The sequence below is a fragment of the Daktulosphaira vitifoliae genome, unplaced genomic scaffold (genome assembly GCF_025091365.1).
Source record: "Daktulosphaira vitifoliae isolate Bord-2020 unplaced genomic scaffold, ASM2509136v1 Scaffold_1, whole genome shotgun sequence".
Lineage (NCBI taxonomy): Eukaryota > Metazoa > Arthropoda > Insecta > Hemiptera > Phylloxeridae > Daktulosphaira > Daktulosphaira vitifoliae.
The window spans coordinates 40,061,161-40,083,661 of record NW_026099572.1 but is presented as its reverse complement, the minus strand read 5'-3'; the positions used below and the strand labels follow the sequence as shown (position 1 = coordinate 40,083,661).

At 29.0% G+C, this 22,501-nt stretch overlaps 3 protein-coding genes across 5 annotated transcripts in view; 2 read left to right on the top strand and 1 right to left on the bottom strand.

The window, feature by feature from the left end:
- The window catches only part of LOC126894865 (uncharacterized), a 71,396-nt gene that overhangs the window by 2,959 nt on the left and 45,936 nt on the right, over positions 1-22,501 (top strand). The gene's annotated exons all lie outside the window — the stretch shown is intronic.
- On the bottom strand, positions 7,575-19,300 carry LOC126894867 (uncharacterized). 3 transcript variants are annotated; one of them, XM_050666173.1, is made up of 4 exons: positions 19,193-19,300; positions 14,888-15,144; positions 9,821-10,209; positions 7,575-8,596 (listed from the first exon to the last, which is right to left on the bottom strand). In XM_050666173.1, exons 2-4 carry the CDS (start codon positions 15,131-15,133, stop codon positions 7,924-7,926), a joined length of 1,308 nt encoding a protein of 435 aa, XP_050522130.1. In that variant the 5' UTR covers positions 15,134-15,144; positions 19,193-19,300; the 3' UTR covers positions 7,575-7,923. The 3 variants fall into 3 exon arrangements, with proteins under 3 accessions (XP_050522130.1, XP_050522129.1, XP_050522127.1); XM_050666172.1 differs by lacking the exon at positions 19,193-19,300 and adding an exon at positions 15,318-15,774; XM_050666170.1 differs by lacking the exon at positions 19,193-19,300 and adding an exon at positions 15,411-15,772 and having other exon boundaries at positions 7,576-8,596.
- Positions 18,312-21,190, top strand: LOC126893583 (uncharacterized). Its single transcript, XM_050663928.1, has 2 exons — positions 18,312-18,504; positions 20,133-21,190. Exons 1-2 carry the CDS (start codon positions 18,312-18,314, stop codon positions 21,188-21,190), a joined length of 1,251 nt encoding a protein of 416 aa, XP_050519885.1.

The window sequence follows — 22,501 nt, the reverse complement described above, 5'->3', positions numbered from 1 at the left end:
TGATATTATAAAAATCACAATCATAAAAAGCGTTTCGATGTACGATTCGTAAATCTGTTAAATATTATAATATATTAATTTTACAATTTCTATGATTTAAAGTTTCACTCGAAATTTTTATAATTATTTGCTTCAATAAAAAAAATGTTATTTTTTTGCTTTGATAGCCGATTTAACTAGTAGAACAATAATCAAGACGTTTTTATTTTTTCATTATAAAGTACTCTTAAAAATCTTTAATTTAGTATTTGTTAGATATTGTCAGACCTTCTAAAACATTTTTAAAAATCAAATATAAATTTGCTTATTTTTTTTTTTGCTTAATGGCCTTAGTAGAACAAATGTTAGTTTTTTTTTTTTTTTTAATATTGTATACTTTAAAAAATTTAGTTTGATATCATTTAGAAGTTGCAGACTTTTCGGAACATTTTCAAAAATCGGGTTAAAAAAAATTAAAGTACTAGATAAATTTTAAATTTCTAAAATTAAGGGGTATTTTTTATTTTTTTGGCTCTGGAAAGTTTATCTATATTAAAATCGTATTCTTTTTACATATTGATCATTAAAATAGGTCCAGTAAGAACTGATAATTTTCATTGACAAACATAATAATAAACACAACATCACAAAACCAATATCTTCTTAGCTTTGAATCGAAACTAAAACAACTAAACTTTTATACAAAACTTATAGATTTTTATTTAACAAAAAAATTTTTTAATTAAAAAGATGAATTATACAAAATATATTTATTTTTGTCCAAAATTAATTAAAAAGTATTTAATAACCGTTTTGCTTAATAATAACTAATTTTTCTATTTTTAACGATTTTCAATTAAAATAATTTTATTTTCAAAAAATGAATTAAGTTTTTTACATTTTTCATTTAAAATTATACATTTTCTATTAATAATTTATTATTAGTAGTAGTTTGTCGTAAATCCAGGAATATGTGATATATCTTATATTAAAATTATACAATAGATTATACAAAGATTCTGGAATTGTAAAAAGAAATAAGCAGTCATAAACACCTGAGCGAACTCTAGCAGTAATTTTTCGAGCTATTTTAATAGCTTTTTATTATTTATTCAAAGCTTGATTTTTTCCTCACCTGAACTGTATCGTAGAGCTACCGAAAATATCTCAGTAGCTTTAAAATAAACAAATTAAAATTAAGTAATTTTGTAATAATTACAAAAAATAAAAGTAATTCACAGCTTTAATGTACACTTTGATCGATTTCTACTAGTTAAATAGTCGGAAAAAGAATAAATTAATTTTTTGCATAAATATTTCCATTTTTGTTTATACAAAAATTTAGAAAACTAAAAAACCATTAGAAAACGAAAAAACGAATAATAGTCATATAAAAATGTAATTATAAATAAAGTGAGTATACAGTTTTTGAACTAATCATAATAACAATACTTTGAATTATTGCGCCCTAGCCGTGTAATAATGCGAGTCCAGTTACGCAACATGCACGTTTATGGTTTTATGCATGTGAGAGATTATGTGGTAGAGAAAAGCTCAACTCAGTATGTAGGGAAATATATAAATTATTTGTTTTAATGGTGTTAGTACGTGTAGTAATAAGGCGGTATCCCATTGTTACCCGAATGTATACAGAGTGTTCAGTAAGTTAGGAAACGGTTAAATTGTTACAAACAATGAGTACAATAGAAATTCGTTTCCTTATTTACTGAACACCCTGTATATTTGCTCAATGTATATAAATGGTTTTGTTTTGAAATTACCGTTTAATTGCTATACATATAAATAGCTCATGTAACCACAATGTATATGTACAAATAGAATTTTGAAAATTCGTAACTCTATTTTTTATATCATAAAAAAATGTATAAGGAAATTAATTGATAAACGATAAAATTTTATAAATGTTTTGTTAATTAAATTAGTAAAACATTCGTATTCCTATTTATTTTTGTTAATCGAGGGGCAAATTAGAATTTTAATTTGAGTGAAGAAGATTTTTTAGCATCGATACGAATCTACAAAGGTATTAATTATACTATAATGTGTTTTTTTTTAAGTCTGTCACCACTTTTTCTCAGACCGATTTTTTTCAACGATAGATCAATAGATCACAAACTATATCTAGTCTAAGACATTTCTATTAACAACCAATAAAATGTTTCTGGTTTTCCGTAAATGAGAGAAATCCTTCCAAAAGTGTTCGATATTTTTTAACTTTTTTTACTATAACTGCCATAACTTTTTTAAATTTGAATGAATAAAAATAACTTTCATTTCTATAAATACTTAAGCATTTTTTATTCATCTGATGTAATGTTTTTGAAAACCTAACTTTCTACTTGCCTACAGGGAACGTTTTAAAATAGCAACTTTTGCACAAAAAATTAACTTTTTCAACTTGACTTTTGAAAATGTCTTTGAAAGACTGCGTTATTTAAACATATTTTAAAAATAAATACATTTCATAAACTTGCACATAGGTTGTTCTAGTTGTCAACTAACACACGCTAACAAAAAGGGGACTTTTTTCGTATCAGTTATACAATGAAAATTTTGTAAAAATTTTATAAATTTTCTTAAGTTTTAAATTTATAGCATTATTAATTTTTAGGTATTAAGTGTATATTTTTCATGGTATCAATGCATGAGTTTTTAAATTATTATAATATAATATTTATTACTCTTTATAATAGCCTGACTGGTCTAAGATTAACAAATATTTATTGACCGTGGCCTAAAAAGTTATAGTCAATATATGTGATGATGTGAAGATCATTATTGTTGACTAGCTGTATCAACCTTGGACAACCTTGGGCCTCCATGTTGACGACGTTGACGTCAAGAACGTATTCCTTGATTATATTACGTTTTCATTCCTGTTTCACGTAAATTATTTTGACCCTCAACAAACCTAATATTCTACCGACTTCTCGGAATCCATTATCACCGCATTCCGCTAATAGCTGATGATAGTATCGTAGCAACCAATAGTTTACCGCCCGAGATTCGACTGATATACTGGTACAACTTTTGACAAAGGGCTTGCGTTTAAAAGTCCAGTGCTGAACCGCCAGCGCATCGGTAGTGATCGCGGACATTTCTTTTATCAAGTATATATTATTTCCATCAACTACACACTGGATATCTATTATTATCGATGTCATAATTTTTACGATTCGTTTTTCTTCTATAACGATAACTCTATTTCTCCAATTTTCTTCTTGAATAAAGAAACTAGAGTATCGGTTTCAGCCACTTTATTCCATAGTTGAGTAGTCTATTTTGTGGTATAATAAACTCGGTCTTTCAACGTTGACAACTGTTTTTCGATTTCAACAATCCGCTTTGTCAACTTTAACGCGTTGTGTATTTGCTTCGTTAGTAATTTTGAGCAAAATGATTGAAAATTCTATTTCTTTAGTGCTTTTTGAAAAGGAAAAAACGATTTTTTTATTGATTCGGTTAGCAAACGTTGGCAATTCTTTGTGTTCTATTTCTTCAACGCGTTTCACTAACGCTGATAGTAATGTTTCGAGGATTAAAAAAATTGATGTTTTGAATTCTGAGTCAAATTTAAGATTAAAACACTGATTCTGTCTACAAATACTGAATAGTGTTTTTCGACTTTGGCAATTTGATTCATTAACATAGGATTTGACGTGTTGATTTTTGAAGAGCGTTTTTGATTGAGCATACTGTAGATTCAAATCTTAAAATGCTTACAATCTTTTCACTGTCAGCAGTATTACTGAACACGACAATTACTGAGCTACGAATGAGTTTTATTTTTTTTTAAAACTTGTATTTATTTTACTGTTTTGTAAACTATCAATTTTAAGCCATTTGACTAGCGATGCGCTATCCTTCTTGCGGATAATTTTTCTGATGAGAGGTTATGGTCAGCTTTAACCGGTGTCATTCCTATGCTACGGTGTTTCGAACGATTGTAACCATTCACTATAACAGCTAACAATGAAATCCAATTGTGTGTACCACGTGCCGTAAGCTCTCTGAAAACTAGTTTTCAGTGTACGGTTAAATCGTTTGTCTATGTAGGAATTCCATAGTACTAAAAGTGGAATGCTTTATTGTGAATCAGCCCGAAATCAATCAAGAGCTGATTCACAACGTGATGTGGCCTCCCCCGTTAGCCGGATCCCGGAGTGGGAACTGTTGCCCGGGTTTGCACCTCGTGGTGGTGGGGGGCAGGACTTTGCGAGGGGGTAAATAACTTACAATACATATAAACATAAAAAATTAAACACAAATACCTAAGGCGCCGGCCTAAACCAGCGCTTGGCGGGTAGGTTTGCAGGCGATAGTGAAGACAAGATACTGGCCGCCAATCCGTACACCGTTCGGTACGCCAAAACTGTCCGGATCGCCATCCGTCTCTGCACTCTGAGCAAGGCTTCATGGTTTTTGGACGAATACTCAAGAGTATCCGCCCAAACTGGGGACCAGGCACAGATAAGTCATGGAGTCCTTAAGCGGGATCTCCACGGACAGCACTGCGAGCTATGGAGGAGTGAACAAGACCGCTTTACTTAAAACGGAAACAGTAGAAAATTGTTTTGTGGCATATTCCCACCATTTGAGATATTTATATTGGGCACAATACAAAAATTAGGTCTTTCTAATTTAAACTCCTACCATTCGATTCCAAATGTTGAACCCGGTTGCAATACCGTATCCCTCATCGATACACTAAAAAAGTTAATATACTACTATTTACCCACTGAAGTATATGAGTTGAGTAGTTTAGAATGATCTATAAAAAATATAACAGGTTTCACAACGTTTCATTTGAAAGCCATTAAACAAACATTAAAGTGTGTAATATTTTGTTATTTTGCAATCGACTTCACCTGAAAAGATTCCATAGCTGAATAATTGGGATTCGAAAGAAAAGTATGTGAAGTTAATGTTGAACATGAGTCGCAACACTTGATAAGCATATTGAGAATGAACTATATAAAAGTCGATTGTAATTTTATTATAAGTTTATTCAATGACGGAGTACCCAATCAGATGATCCACGAATGTTTTCCTGCGGTCGTGTCAGGTTACAGGATTATTAAAGTGCCCCTACACATATGATTTATAATTCACTCAACACTATGTCCCTTTCAAAAGTAAACGTTGTTTTGAGGGATTAAAAACATAAATTAATCAACTTCTGTGAGGAACCGATTACCGTTTGTTTATACTTTAAAGCTGGCTTTTTAAATTTTATATCACCAATAATAAAAAAAAGTCGGCTACTGTAAAACCAACTGTCTCGAACACAATCACTCGTCGGGCACCAGTCAAAGGAAAACACATCAAACCAAAACTAACTAAATTAAATCATGCTATCATTTGTTTTATAAAGCTCTCTAAATATAACGAAGACGCTTATTTGAACGTCACTGAAGGGTAAGTAGAAGATTGTAGAATAACTCGAATGTAGTATCATTCTTATTTACTCTTTTCGTTAACCACTCTGGACAAAGATGATGAAATCAGAATATTTTTTCAGAACACGGACTCGTACTCACTATTGTGTGATAGTTATATTTACATTGAAGAAAAGTTCAATGTTCCAGCAGATATGGATACGAAGTTATAAATATTATTTTATAAATAACTGTTTAGCGTTTTTATTTTCCGAAATAAAGTAAGAATTGAATGGCGTTGAGATTTCAAAGGTAAAATCTCCAGGAATATCATCGAGGTTTAATGGTTGGTGCTCGTACACCAAACTAGATTTGAACGCGTTATAGGGTTTGGATTGGTGGAATAATAACGAAGAAGCTGAAAGTTATATAAAAAAAACAAACAATTTTCCGGTTGCATACCGCTTTAACACTTTTTTCGAATCTTTTTAGTAATTTGTTAGTTTTAATAATGCTGTTAGTGTATCATTCATTGCATTCTGATTACATAATATTTTGTTTTCAATTTTTGACTTTAGTAAATTGTTATTATTTATACCTCTAATTAGTTTTAAAAATGCATCTTTTTACGAATAAATTTTATAATCAATATTTTTGTTGTAGAAATTTAATTGTGGAGTCATCTTAATTAAATCATTGGTAAAAAAATGTAAACGTCATTAAATTTATGGAATTGCTCTATAAGTATTACCTCATTTGTGTAAAACTGTTAAAGTTATTTGTCCGTGGTTACAGTACAGCAGATATTAAGGAAATTTCCAAAGGTTTGCTTCTTACACACTATAATTTTTTTTCTAAATGATTTCTAGATGTAGTTGTTGGAAGTCAATATATATATATTTTTATTTGGTTTTTAGTTAAAACCAAATAATAGTTGATAAATTAACGTCAAACAGGCATGTTATACCTGTTTTATTTTATAATATGTAGCAAATTAAATTAAATTTACATAAAAATGCTATATTATTACTAATATAAGAAGGTATAGGGTAGTATTAAAGGGTGCTACTTTGTAACATAAAAAAGTGATTTTTATGAAAAAATAATTGGCGCAAGAGTTGCTATTTTTAATACTAGGTATTTCAAAGTCTTCCTCCCGTCTAGTTGTAAAAATGTTTAGAACTTCTGAAATATTGGTCCAAAAATTGTCTGAAGTACTATTTAAAAATTGTTTTCGACGAGTCATTTTCTTCATTACATCGTTATCTATATTATAAGCTAATTAATTATGTATATTTCTATTTGAAAAAAAAAATCTGGCACTTTTATAAAGATATGTGAGATGAACAAAAAAAAATATTTTACAATAGATAAGCAGGTATACATATTTAATTAATTAAATTCAAAAAAATAAATACACAAAATAATATTATTTTAAGATAAATTAATTGGTTAGTATTAAAAGAAATTAAAACTTTGTGGTAGTGCTATTATTGTTAAATTTAATAGCAAGTACAATATAAATGTAAAATAAAGTTGACTTAATTTACAATATAAAAATTAAATGACATAATTTAAAAAGTTAATGATACAAATTTAGTTTTCTGAAATAGTTTTTGCTATTACATAATTATTTACAATGATTTTAAATAATAATTATTACTTCAACTATAATTGAAGTTTAGGCAAAAGTAGGGCAAAATGAAAATTGTGCTTCAAAAAAATATATAATTGACATTATGAAATATAAATGTGTTAAATATATTTGTTTAAAGTATGTTCTTAAATAAAAAATTATATTTTCCATTTAAATTATTATATTTTATATTATTATTGAATAATAATATAAAATTTTCTTATCAGTTATGTAAAAATAATTATTAGACTCAGAATTACAAATTTTATCAATTAAGAAATTTAATTTTTAATAGAAATTTTTGAATAAATGAATGAATTTTTTCAAATATTTAGTTTCCAATGTTAGTGTTGATTTAAATTATTAAAAGTTAAGGCAAAATTAATATATAAAATTAATATAATTTTAAAAAAATTATAAGGTTAAGTATAAGTAATATTTTAAATATAATATTTTATTGTTACATATATATGAAAGGCTATTACAGTAAAATGAGTATATTATGATAATAACTACTATTTAGTAATTTATATAAAAGATTAATAATTTTGATGAATTCTAATTTTAGAGAGATTATAATTTTATTTCATTAAAATAAATACATATGAAAGAATTTGAATATAATTATTTTTTAATGTTTTCAGTTACATTAATTATATGGCATTAATTAATTAAAATAATAGAGCGCTGTTTTATATTCTAATTTAGAAAAAATTGTCTAAATTAAAAAAAAAATTCATAATTTACTATAAAGTTAATTCAAAAAATAGAATGTTGGTCAATTAAGTTACATATTATTTTTGATTAAATAATATTAATTACATCATTTTAACTCTATTATTTAGTAAGTTATGGCTATTTAAACCTTTTGTGTTAATTTTGATCCACATTTATGTACTACATTTTTTATTATATTTGTTCATAGTTATGTCTTTTAATTTGGCCTGAAACTTTGAATTCTTGTTGTATCTCAAAAAAAGTTTTACATTTAGTTTCTGGTACCCAAATGTAACAAAAAACTGCCCCAGTAGCAGACAAAATGGCATACAAAATAAAATTGGTAGACATTCCTAAAAAATTATCTACCAATTGGTAATTAACAACCATGATAGTTGAAGCTAATGTCACTGTAAGCACCAAGGCTGTACCTCCCAGAGCTCTAGTATCTGATGGAAAGTATTCACACTGAATTACGGATAAAAGTGGCATCAGCCCTATATTAATAAAAAACACTGTACCGCAAATAGTTACTAGTAGTGTTATGCCCCCTATGTCCATATTTACAATTAAAAACAAGTATGTTGCAATGTGACAAACGGCAGTTCCTAAACAAGATACTACTAATAATGGTCGCCGACCACATCTATCAACAGTGAACGCGAATGGAATTACGGCTATTAAAGTCACGATCCCGAGTATAAAAGCACATCCGTTCGGTGACACATTAGTTAGAGATAAAATAGACGCCGCATATGCTTCTAGTACGCTGGTACCGCAAGCCATTTGTAGTACAGCCAATAATAGTACAATTACTAATGGTTTTCGATCTCTAGTCAAGAGAACTTTTATTCTTCCTCCTTGGCTAAAAAATAATATTTATGTGATTTAAAATATCTTTGAATAAATAATTCGATTTACTTATGAATTTTTTGTTAAATTAACAAAAAAATTCTAATTAAATAAAATCACATAAAAATATAATAGGAATATTAGCATAGCGAATACCTTAAAAAATTGAAATTTAATGCAAGTAAAAATCACTATTATAAAATTCTTAAATTTATAAATAAATAATTAATTGATTCACTTTTCATTTTATGATATAATACGTTTTAAAAACTTTAATTTGGTATAGATTTTGAATTGATGGAACATTTTCAACAAATTGAAAAAATAATCCCAATCCATCACAGTGGGGTCACTGCGACGAAAGAACGTGGCATAGTTGGGACATGTATAGAAGATATTTGGCATTGATTAACATCACTATCATATAAAATGTTTCAATATGTGTCTGTTAAATTTCAAAAATTTCTCATTTTAATTTATTCGATTAATCTCATTTTGAAAATTTCTGTAATCGTTTAGCCTATAATTTTTTTATAAACAATTAATACTATCCTACGGTTATATGAAGTATAAGAAACCCATTGAATACCCTTACCACTGTGTTTTTCTATATTGTTTCTGCAATATATATACGGCAAGGGTAATACTTGCACTTATAATCTCAAAAATACCCTTTAAATATGATACTAACAATTTTTTATTAAAGATTTAGAAATAAGTTAACATTTTTAATATAAAATGCTAAAATCGCATACTTCAAAATAAGATCATTTTCAAAAGTTAAGTTGAAAAAGTTGTTATTTAAACTCTCCATGTGAGCAAATATATATACTTAATAAAAGTATAAGAAAACTTAATATAATGATGCTATCAATATGTTTTTACTTATATCAATTCATTTTCAAAAAGTTATCGCAATTTTAAGTAAAAAATAATAATGGTAATTTTTTATGTTGTAATTTTTTGACGATTCCTATCATTCTTTCTTTCTTTTTATTGGTATAAAGAGTAGCTAGTAGTCAATATTATACTACAAAAAAATTTAATTTATTGATCTCCATTAAGTTAAAAATGTTAGACAGCAAAGTTTATTAAACAGTATTTTATTTTGGTGATGTATTTTTTTTTTATCTAATTGCTTTAAAAGCTTTGGAGTTTTCTTCTAAGAACTTTATTCATTGGGTAGTTCTGAAATTTGACTATTATTTAGTAGTAAACAAATAATGTGGAATCTTACTTTTCATTTAAAGATTTTTCAATAAACATTAGCTCTAAATCAAGATCTTGTTGAGTATAATTTCTTCGGAGTTTCCTCAATGTTTCAGCTGCTTCGTTTGGTCGGTTAACATACATAAGGTAGTATGGCGATTCAGGTATATAAAAATATAGGATACCGGCTACAACAGGAACAATTGAAGATATGGTTGCTAATTTCCAATAGTCAGCTAATAACCATCCAGTGCCGTATGAAAACAATAATCCTAATGCGTACCCTAGTTGTACTAATAGTTCAAGAGTACCTCTAATTGGCGCACTAGCTATCTCTCCTATATAAACAGGTGAAACAACCCAGGCTATGCTCACAGCAGCGCCTTGTATCAACCTAGCTATATATAAGCTCCAAATCTATGAAAAAAAAGGATTAACAGCAATATCAATTAATAAATTCAAATGTTATTTAAAATCGAAAATAAATCTAAAGTAGAGCTTCTCTCGTTGTTTAAAAAGAAAAATACTATGAANGCAGCGCCTTGTATCAACCTAGCTATATATAAGCTCCAAATCTATGAAAAAAAAGGATTAACAGCAATATCAATTAATAAATTGTAATTCATTCAAATGTTATTTAAAATCGAAAATAAATCTAAAGTAGAGCTTCTCTCGTTGTTTAAAAAGAAAAATACTATGAATATTTTAATTATTTTGTCTAAAATAATCTAAAATGTTTAGAAATAGTAAATCCCCAAACGCGAACAATGTTTTCAAAATACGTCCTACTGTGATCAAAAAGTAAGGTGAAATTGTCATTTAAAACTCCCGAGCATTAGGAAGGCAGGTTAATTTTTTTCTTATGTTGGTAGGACTTCCTTATTGACATGTAGCAAGCGTCTGTTTGTCAAAAGTTTTAATAATCTCCAAGTTACATGCGTTTTTTTAAACAACCAAAAGTGAATTTTTTGATTTTTACAATGGGTGATTTTGTTGAGTAAAGCACTTGCATCAAATTTTGTTTACGGAACGAATATTCTTGTGCGGACACGTTGAAAATGTTGCGAAAGGCCTTTGGTGATCAAACTATGGCTCAAAAAAACGTTTATAAGTGGTACGAGTTCAAAGCGTTAAAGACGAACCGCGTTCTGGACGACCATCAACGTCTACCGATGAAGGCCACGTCCAAGAAATCAAAGTTTTGGTGCTTGAAAATCGTCGATTGACAATTAGAGATCTTGCTGATAGTGTTGGCGTATCATTTGGCTCAGCCCAAACCATTTTGAAGGATTTTTTGTGTCTCAAACTTGTCAAGTCTCGATTGGTGCCAAAATCTCACAATTTTTTGGAAAAAAAGCGTCGCGTAGATGTGTGTGAAACTTTATTGTCTGACTATCAGGACCACTTGAAATGCATCATTACTGGAGACGAAACTTGGATTTACGCATATGACCCTGAAACCACCGATCAATCCAGCGAATATCGTGCAAAAGGTGAAGCATGACCGAAAAGACCATGGCAAAGACGATCGAAAATCAAGGTCATGTTGACAGTTTTTTTTTGATTATCATGGTGTGGTGCACTATGAATTCCTACCTCCGGGCCAAACTGTCAACAAAGTGTATTACTTGAGTGTTATACGTCGTTTGCGTAAAGCTATTCGTTTGAAACGGCCGGAATTATGGGCGAAGAAATCTTGGTTCCTTCATCACGATAATGCGCTATCTCATACTGCATTGGTTCTCCGCGATTTTTTTGCCAAAAACTCGACTCATATCGTTCCGCAACCATCGTATTCACCTGATTTGCCTCCATGCGACTTTTGGCTACTCAGCAAATTAAAAAAGCCGCTGCGGGGACACCGTTTTGATACGATTGAGGAGATAAAAATGGAATCGAAGAAGGTCTTAAAGGCTATACCGGAAAAGGACTATTTCGATTGTTTCGAGGACTGGAAAAAGCGTTGGCAATAGTGTATTTTATCGGGCAGGAATTACTTTGAAGGGGATGAAATTGATTTGATAGAATAGATAAAGAATTTTCATTTTATAAACAAATTCACCTTAGTTTTTGATCACAGTAGTATTTAATAAAAATAGTTTTTGTTGTCTAATTTAGTGATTACCATAGCATGTCTAATAGAGAGCTAAGCACTATTAAGCTTTTAAATACGTCACTGAAAATAATTATGACTTTAATTTAAAATAGTTGTCTTTACAACTCAAATTTTTCCTTAGTGGAAAACTATGGAAAGAATATAGGCGTAACTAGGTTTAGAAGAAATCCCCAACAAAAAATAGCTCCTCAAAAAAATTTGAAATTTTGCATGGTGGTTCTTTTATTGCTAGTCACTCGATTTTTTAATGAAATAACAATTTATTTTTTAATGCTTTATAAGCTCAATAAGGGTCATAGTGGCTTCCCACGAAGGATTAAATTTTTTAAACATTGATACTCCGGGACTGGTGGTTAGTCCGTCGTCAGACGGAGGGATGACGACTCCAAATATCGAACTGATCTCTTGCTTGGCAAATGAAGCCACCCGAAATAAAAACTATTGTAAGAAAATCATTTTTGGGTTATTTTCTTTCATATATTTTTTGATTTATGAATTAAGTATTTCATACTTAAAAAAAGTATTTAATTGATAAATTGGGAATAAATTGTTATTAATATGTAATATTAATATAAATATGTTATTGTATTAATATGTTATCCAAATCCTATCGATTATTTTGGAGGATTAGATATTTTTGAAAAAGTTGTTGAATATTTTGGAAAAAAATTTTTTTTTTTGATGGTTATGCTTGGGTGTAGAATCGGATTTTGTAAACAAGTTCAAAATTAATCCGAAAGTTATAATTGTTGTTAAAAAGTTGTTTTTTATACAAAGAAAATTTAGCATCACAAAATTCAACTTTTTGTAGTTCTTCAGGGCGTTTTTTAATTATTAAATTTTTATAAAATCAAGGTTATTAAAATGAACTTGCTTAGGTTAGTGCCAAGTTGAGTTTTTTAAGTGATATTTTTTAACGCTGAAGGATCATTCTATGTAAAATCACATAATGTGTGTGACTATAGTTCAGTTATGTTTGAAATTAAATAATTTGAATATCTTCGATAATTTGAAGATCATAAAAAAAAAATTAAAAACAGGAAAAAACACGTAGTGTTGTAAAGCCTGTAAATTAATCCAATCTAAATAAGCTATCACTGTAGAACTAGTACTGTTTTACTTAAATTATATAGTATTTCAATTTCATTCATAAGTTTGATGATTTTGAATTTTTTTTTACGTCAAAATGTTTACAGTTTCAGTATTTTAATAACAAAATTTGAAGGATAAAAAATTTGTATATAAATTTTTGTGTTCAGAACTTTTGGTTATGTTTTTTAATTCACATCATTGTTGAATATATTTATAATTTTTATTGTATCGTTTAACACGCGTAGTTTGCTGAAAATAGCTGACATAATTATTTCATTACACAAAAGCGACTAAATAAATTTTTTCAAATTTACATAGTACTTACCTTTAGGCAATTAAAATATTTGTTAAAAATTTGATGATGGAGAAATAATTTTAACACCACTTATAGACTTTTAAAATTTACAATTTAAATATTCTGGAAAATTCACTTATTATTTGGATTGCATTAAGTTATAGTCTTTAGAACATAAGGTGTTTTGTCAGGTTTTTAATTACAATAACTGTGTTGTATGATAAAAAATATATATTTTTATTGTCAATGAACTTCAAGAAGTCTTTAATAAAGATTTTAACCATATATAGCCGCAGACACATTATGTGATTTAAATGGAATGACCCTTAAATTAATTATATATTATAATTGAAGGGAAAAATCGGATAACTTGCACCGAGACTAAATAAACTGTAAGAGAAAAAATGACTACATTTTCACGTCTTAATGATTTATTCGGAAATTCAACGAAAGTTACATTGGATGACAAAGTTATTAATAATACTTATTAAAGATTATTTGGAAAAATTACAGTTTGAATTCGACCGATACATACTACAAAACGTTGAGCTTGATAAATTCAGTTGGGTAAGAAATCAATTTGAAGTTTCTGCTAGCGAAGTTGGTGATAATAATTGTGATTTTTAAGAACTTGATCTCTAAGCAGACCAACTTTTGTAAGAAAATTTTTTACAAAGTGCCTAATTCAATTTTGAGCATAGCTCAAAGAAAATCTTATTTTATCAAAAGAAGCTGAAAAAAGTTTACTGCAGTTTCTAACAATGTATTTATGTAAAGCCGGGTTTGCTGTTTTAGCTGTCATTAATATAAATTTAAAAAAATCGCCTTCATCCTCAAAACGATATATGGTGTGAAATTTCAATTAATATCTTTCCAAATACTGAAGACTTTTCCGAAAGTATCCAGCATCATGGAGGTCATTAAACTAAAATATTTTTCTATATTAAATTCATTTTTTTAATATAGTAACTGCATACAAATACGATAAAGAAGTTAATAAAAAAACTAATTTAATTAGTTATACTTTAAATTGACCTAATAAAACAGTCTTTTTGGAACGATTATGAGTTCATTACAACTTAACTTTTTAATTTTAAATCCTTTTATTTAAGTAGCATGGGTTTTGAGCTTCTTTAAAAACATAACACACTGGCTAAGGTATAAATATAACGCTAAAACCTAATTAAGGATTAATATATATATATTTTACTTTCAAAATTTAAGTTTTAAATAATTTTCTAATTTTTATATAAAAATTTACTACGCGAGTAAATGATGATCACCCAGACGAGTGTTTCTTAGTGAGGCTTAGTAATTTTTCTGGATATTAAATTATAAAAATAAATAAAACAATTAATAAAATTTTTTTTAAATGAAAACGTAAATATTTAACCAACTTATAAAACGATTTAATAAAGAAAATTACTGGTTAGAAAAAATAAGTAATCATAAAAAATTAGGGTAAAATCCCTCCCCATAATTTGTTTTGTTTAATTTTTAAGATAATGATTTTTATTCGTTTTTTTATGCTCGTTTATATTGTTAAAAATTAAATTGTCTGTTATTTTACTACTTATCACTGAATCATTTACCGTTGAACAATATAATATAATTAGCCATCCCATAAACATTAGCGGCGCTGACATAAATACGGTAAACTTACGCCCGTGGCTATCCATGAGGCGACCTATTGGTATTGCCATGATAAAATTACCAATATCTATGCAAGCCACTACCACAGATATCTTAGATGACAACAGAAATGTTGGTACTAGTCCATTTTTTGTATAATCCATAATCGGAGACGGCCATCCTAATGTCATTCCAGCCATAAACATTGGTATTGCAACTGTAGAATACCAAATAAATATTCGGTAAAATTATTACAAAAGAAGTGAAAGAAAGAATAATTGAAACCATTATTAAAATAAAAATAATGCATTAATTTACTATAAAAAAGTATTAATATAATATATACAGAAATAATTGTTTTTTTTTAGTTTTTAAATTTATTTCATTTACACATTTTTTTTTTATTTGGTGTCAATTATTCATCAATGTAATGCTGCGTGACATGATTTTCATGATCATCAGCTGTGTATTGTAATGACAAACCAACGCAACAGGCAAGAGTTTCTTTGAACCAGTCGTATGTTTTGACATGTATAGTCATTACGATATACAGTAACTCGTTACGGACAACTTTATAACGCGATCAAATAATAATCACTGACGTAACTTCTGAACCAGCACCGATAACCTAACTCTGTGTAAGAATGTATATAAAATTCTAAATTACATATTTACCGATAAAAGGCACTAATACACACGCTATTTACTTATCAGAACATTGTTAGACCGGTTAAATTACAATAACAAATGTGGTAGCTAATAAATCATCCTTTCTATGACATATACAGAGTGATAGATTTACCATAAACAAATTTTGGTATAGTCAATTTCTTAGTTGGATTAGTACTTATTTTATAAGGTAGTTAAATATGTATGTTGTCATTTAAAAAATTAATTAAAACCTCTTTAAGTTATAAGGGATAATTTTAAAAAATAATTATTACCTAATAAATCAATCATTCTATGCAACTAAAAGAAATCAAAATTTTCTTTTCAAATATTTTATTTATTTTGAGATCAATCAAGTGGTTCATGGCTAACCGATCACTTTATACGTCTATACCTTAATGACAATGCCTGTAAAAATATGTTTTCCAGGACGAACAAAAAATCGAATATTATTATTACATACGCATTTAATGAGTACCATTAGATATAGTCCTATCCTATAAAAAATAATTTTTTTATTGTTATTTTTATGATATCATATTTGCATTGCTAAGTTCAGAAAGGAATTATGTCAAATTTTTGGCAAATTTATTTTACTTCACAATATGGTCTCACACACTCAGAGGAATAATGAGTGTATTAAAGAGACACACTTTAGTCAGTTATATGAAATAAATATCAAGTTTAAAATTTGTTGAGTGGATAAACGACGTACAATAAACAAACCCCGTTTGTGCACTTATTATTTAATCATACTGACTATAGATGATTTTTATCTTACAGACTAGAAATTACGTTTTAACTTAGAAATGATACTTTTAATCTTGTTTTTTTTTTATTCAGTTGTTATGTTTTTAATAAAATAGTTCTTAATTTAATACATTTAAGGTTTTAGCTTTTATTTTCGTTTTACTCAACACAGATTTAATTGTTAATTTGTTTATTATTTTTGAACTGATATTGAAATAAACATTTTCTAATGAAAAATTAGTAATATTTATACCAATTAAGAACTTCATTTAAAAAAAAATGAGCTGAGTGCAAAAAAGAGATATATACATATAACAGCAATGTCTGCTGTGGTTTTACAATAGCAGTAAATTTCAACCAAGTATAATAATTTTTATAGACAGATACAGTTAAGTATAAAGAATACTTTATCATTTATACATACATTGAAGGGAAAATAAGCATTTCATCACAATAACGCTATTACAAGAATTAGCCGTAAAGATAATACGATAATTTTCATACCAAATAGTCATTTTCAAAAAAATTGTAGTTAGAGCTATTGCTACTTAAATATTAATATTCCATACATAGGATGGCATTACACAATCGCATCAGTCAGTTAACAATTTTATCAACAGATAAGTTTAAATTATGGTAGTAATGCATTTTGTTGTGAGTTTATAAATACACCAACTGGTAATACAAAAAGCATATCTAATGATAAAGATAATTGATGATAAGTCTTGTGTATCTGCGAATATCCGACGTCACAAAAAAACAATTAGCTATCTATATTAGTAATTCCTCATATATTATATATGTATATTACTTAAAAAATTTTAAAATTTCAGGTTTTGTACCTTGTTTGATATTGGGGAAAAATAGGAGATACTTTTGTTATAGAATAGGTAGGAGGCGGTCCAACGTAGGTTTTACATTGTAAGTTAGTCGTAAACCGGACATCGAATGATAAGTTCGGCGCACCTACGCGCACCTAAAGTTTTATTCGGATATGAAATGTGAGTTATATCGCAAAAAAATACAGTCCACATTATTAAGAAAAAATAGAGTGTTCTTTGTTAAATTTAAAATACCGTAAGCTACCGACCAAATGGTCCATCGGCCCCGGATGTGTAATTAAATAAATTGTGCGAAAATCGTAAATATTACCATATGGTTAGGCTACTGGTCTAGGGATACTGTACGAAATAGTGTGCGAAGTGTAGTGTTGAGTTTCACTGCTTATAAAAATCTTAGACCTAACCAGAACAAGTTTAGTGTAGTCCGATTGGTCAAAATTATTATTCGAATAAAGTTAACCGTCTTTATATAAATCTCTAGTAGTTTATGTGAGAATACAATTTAAAGTTTACCGTTTCGAAATGATTAGGAAGAAAGCGTCGCAGTACCGCTTAGAAGTCATTTTTAGGAGTGATTTTTTAAAAAAGAAAGAAAAAGCCATTGGTAAAATATTGATCGAAATATGAAAATAAGTCGGTAAGTTTCTTTGTATTTTCTTCTTTAAAAAAAATTAAAGAGAAAAAATAGATTAACTATTGTTAAGTTAGCCGAGTTTGTCGAGTGAGTTCGATGTAAAAATAAAATTATCTATATAATATATATTGTTTGATATAAGCAAATTTGTCCAGTAGAAAACATATTTTATTTAATGAGAGTATAATACACAATAGTAAAGTTAGTTAATTCGATGTAGCAGTGCGGAGTGTATAACAATAGTAAAAAAATAAATAATAGACGTATAATATCTACAGATAAGCTGTAGTAGTAGAACAGCTGTATTACATAAGTTAAATATAGATAAGGTACACGTATTAGTGAACTATTGTGTAAAAAAAAAAAATAAATAATGACAGAATTAAGAGGCTTGATAGGGTGGAGAGGTTAGTTTAAAGCACAATTAACTAAATTTGTGAAATTTGTTTGTGGTTAAAAAAGGGAAATGATACAATTCAAGTAAGAACAATGCGAGATAAAATAGAAAAAGTATGGCTTGAGTTCCAAGTACAAAGTGCAATAGAGTTAGAGACAAGTATAGAAAAACAAGCGGAACAGAGAGATGACTTCGAGGACTCCTTTTATAAGATAATGGCCGAAAAGTTCATTAAAAAATCAGATGCAGTTGAATTACCCCCGCTCACATTACCAGTATTTTCTGGTAAATACCAAGAGTGGACGGTGTTATTTGATCTATTCGATAAAATTTATTTATTTATTTATTTAGCTGACGCCAAACGGCAATTTAAAGTGATACAATAAAACAATTATTAAAAAAATAAAATTGTTCATAAAAATATGGAGTTGGCACCAATACAAAAGTTTTGCTATTTATGAGCATCTCTAAGTGGAGAAGCTTTAAATTGTATTAAAGGCTTAGAAACATCAACAAGCAACTATGAGGTAGTATGGAAAGTTTTGATTAGTCGTTTTAATAACAAAAAAATTTGGATGCAAACACATGTAAAAGCAATTTATGACGCTGAGGTGTTAAGTTTCAAATAAACAGCAAAATTACGACAGTTCATCGATTAAGTTAGTAATCATTTAAATGCGCTAGAGGTGTTACGCTACAAACCCTATGATTAGGGACCTTTATTAACGCATATTCTAATGATTAAACTGGATAAAATGACTTTGTGTGCATGGGAAATAAGTGCAAATAAAGATGAGATAGCAAATGAGTTGATGTTATTTTTGGAAGAACGATTCAAAATGTTAGAATCTATAGAGGCATCACAAACGCTTAATAATCGTCAGGCATCATTAAATGAGAAATAGTATTATTCAATGTCATGCGCGGTTGCAGATAAAACTATTAAATGTTTTATTTGTAAATTATCACATACAATTTACCGATGTCCAACTTTCTTAACTTTATCCGTGCAAGAGCGTATTAAAAAGGTAAATTAATTAAAACTTTGTAAAATTTGTTTGAGACAAGACGCAGGTAAAAAGTGTACAGCAAAAAATTGTATTAGATGCGCTCGACCTCATAATTCGTTATAACATTTCCCACCACGTACAACAACACAGATAAGCAATGAAAACATACAAACTGATGAAAATAATAGTATTAAACAAAATGAACCGATTGCCACCACCAGTGCGTACAGTTCGGTATTAGCGACATATGATCAAATAGTTTTAGCTACTGCTGTAGTAAACATAGGTGACGAGAATAATATAATGGAGTCGTGTAGAGCGTTACTCGACTTTGGTAGCCAAAGCAATTATATTAGCGAGCGAATAGTACGAGAAATGGGTTTAAAAAGAAAACACATATCGCATAGAGTATATGGAATTGGAGAAACAATAAAAAATATAAATAGTTCAGTTAAAATAATTTTAAAGTCTAGGGTAAATAATTATGTGTTAAGTATCACTCGTCTAGTGATTCCCAAAATTACCGGTAGTCTTCCCACGAAATATATAAGCGCAAGGCTCAAAATTCCTGAACACGTAGTGATAGCAGAATCAGAATTTCGAAAACCAAGTCGGTAGATCAGTTATTAGGAGCGGAAAATTTCTATGAAATTATCAGTCAGGAGAAAATTAAATTAGAGTCAAACGGTCCTATTTTACAGGATACAAAATTCGGTTGGGTAATATCAGGTCAAGTGCCTAGTGATATTAATGAAAATAAAATCTGAACTAGTACAAATTATTTAATATTAGATGTTACGGTAAACTAAATCGGCAATTTAGAGAATTTAGTGTCAAAATTTTGGCGTCTTGAAGAGGTTGATAATGAATATCTTTTTACTTTAAAAGAAAATAAATGTAAAGAAATATTTAATCATACAATAACGCGTGATGAAACCGGCAGATTTATAGTAAAATTACCATTTTGTAATCAACCAACTGGTCTCGGAGGTTCTTACGAAATATCCAATCGTCGATTGTTATGTTTAGAGAAAAGATTTAAGAGTAATATAAAATTAAAGGCTGAATATTCAAAATTTTTGTCAGAATACGCAAGCTTAGGACATATGACGGAGATAATTGATGAAAAGGAACAGGACAAGTCAATATGTTGTTATTTACTTCATTATGCGGTGTACAATGAAAATAGCACTTCTACTAAAATCAGTGTGGTATTCGATGCATTGTGCAAAACAGCATCGGGTGTAAATTTAAACGATTGTCTATTAAAAAGACCAACTATTCAAAATGAATTAATATATATTTTAGCCAGGTTTCGCACACATAAGTTTGTTTTAACTAGTGATATTGTAAAAATGTACCGTCAGATAAGAGTCACAGAAGAGGATAACAAGTATCAACAAATCTTATGGCGCGAAAATCCAGAAGATGTCGTTCGGACGTTTAAATTAGAAACCATAACGTATGATACAGCACCAGCTAGTTTTTTTAGCTACTGCTTGTTTAAAAAGTTAGCTGTTGAAGAAAAAACAAATCATCCCAAGGCATGTGAAGTATTTGGTTGTGATTTTTACATGGATAATTTACTTACAGGAGCGCAATCTAGAGAAGAAATTGTTAATTTACAAGGTGATCTTATTGCTGTATTCAAAAAAGCTGGAATGGAGTTGTTAAAATGGACGTCTAACATACCTGATTTATTAAGTGAAAGTAATGATCATATGAAGGTAAAATTAAAGGAAACAGAAGGTCTATTAAGTTCAAATTCAAAGTTAAATAGAGTTTTAGGTTTATTATGGGAAGTGCTAAGTGATGTTTTTAAATATAATGTGTTAAAAATGACGGAAGATAGTAATGTTCCAAAGAGAACTATTTTATCTTATATATCAACGATATTTGACCCATTAGGATTAGTCAGTCCGGTAGTTTTACGATGTAAGCTACTGATACAGAAATTATAACAATCGTGTATCGGATGGGATGAGCTGTTATCTAAAGAATTAGTAAACGAGTGGAGTAGTTATAACAGCGACTTATTATTATTGAATGGCATATTGATAGCAAGACGGTGCGGTGAAACAGATAATTTTACTAATATACAAGTATACAATTTTGCCGACGCATCATTGAAAGCCTACGGGGCATGTATATATTTGCGATGCACAAATAATAATGGAAATCGTACAGTACACCTTATCGGCGCGAAGTCCAAGGTAGCACCATTAATAACAATAACATTACTACGTTTGGAGTTATTTGCTGCGCTATTATTATTGCGGCTGGTTAAAAAATGTATACCAAAATTAAATTTAAATAACTAGAAGAAAGTGTTTTGGTCTGACTCTAGAGTCACACTAGTATGGATAGCGTCTTCATCAAGCGATAGAGTTGAACAGTCTCGAGTTTTTAAGATAAGCGGAGTACATTTCTGGTGTCCAGTAATGTTATATTGAGTAGTCTAAAAAAAAATGCACTTTTAAGAATGGCTTATGTTAGTGTGTTTTTCAACTTTACCGTGCATATTGAATTGGTAAATGGATTAAGTACGCAGAACTTTATACAAGCATTACAAAAGTTTGTGGATAGGAGAGGAAAAATTAGTGTGATATACTCAGATAATGGCACAAACTTTCATGGTACAGATCGACAGTTAAAAGAAGTGTGTGAGTTATTTCATTGAGAAGCCCATAAAAGGAGTTATTTGAGCATTTTACAAATGAACGTATTGAGTGGAAATTTATACCTCCGCAACAACATTTTGAAGGGTTATGGGAGTCTGCTGTTAAAAACATGAAAGGACTTATATAAAGAATACTGGGCGAATCGCATTTGACGTTCGACGAAATGTACACCGTGCTTACACGCGCTGAGGCTTATCTGAACTCACGTCCTCTCACTCCATTGTCGTCTTGTCCAACCGAATTGATTGTGCTAACTCCTGGCCATTTTTTAATTGATGATGCATTGATTACAATATCAGAGAGAGACGTAAGCGATACTCCGTCAAATCGATTAGACCGTTGGCATAGAGTAAATAAGTTTTATCAGTAAATATGGAAACGTTGGAATAGCGAATATCTTCAACTTCAAACTCGCTACACATGGGCAAAAGAGACGGAACCTAAACTGTCAGTGGGTTTCATTGTCTTAATAAAAGAAGAAAATCTCATCCCTCTGGTTTGGCGATTGGGCTGAGTATTGAGTGTTATATGTGGTAAGGATGGCGTGATTCGCACAGCAAGGGTAAAAACAGCTTTTGGTGAATATTTACG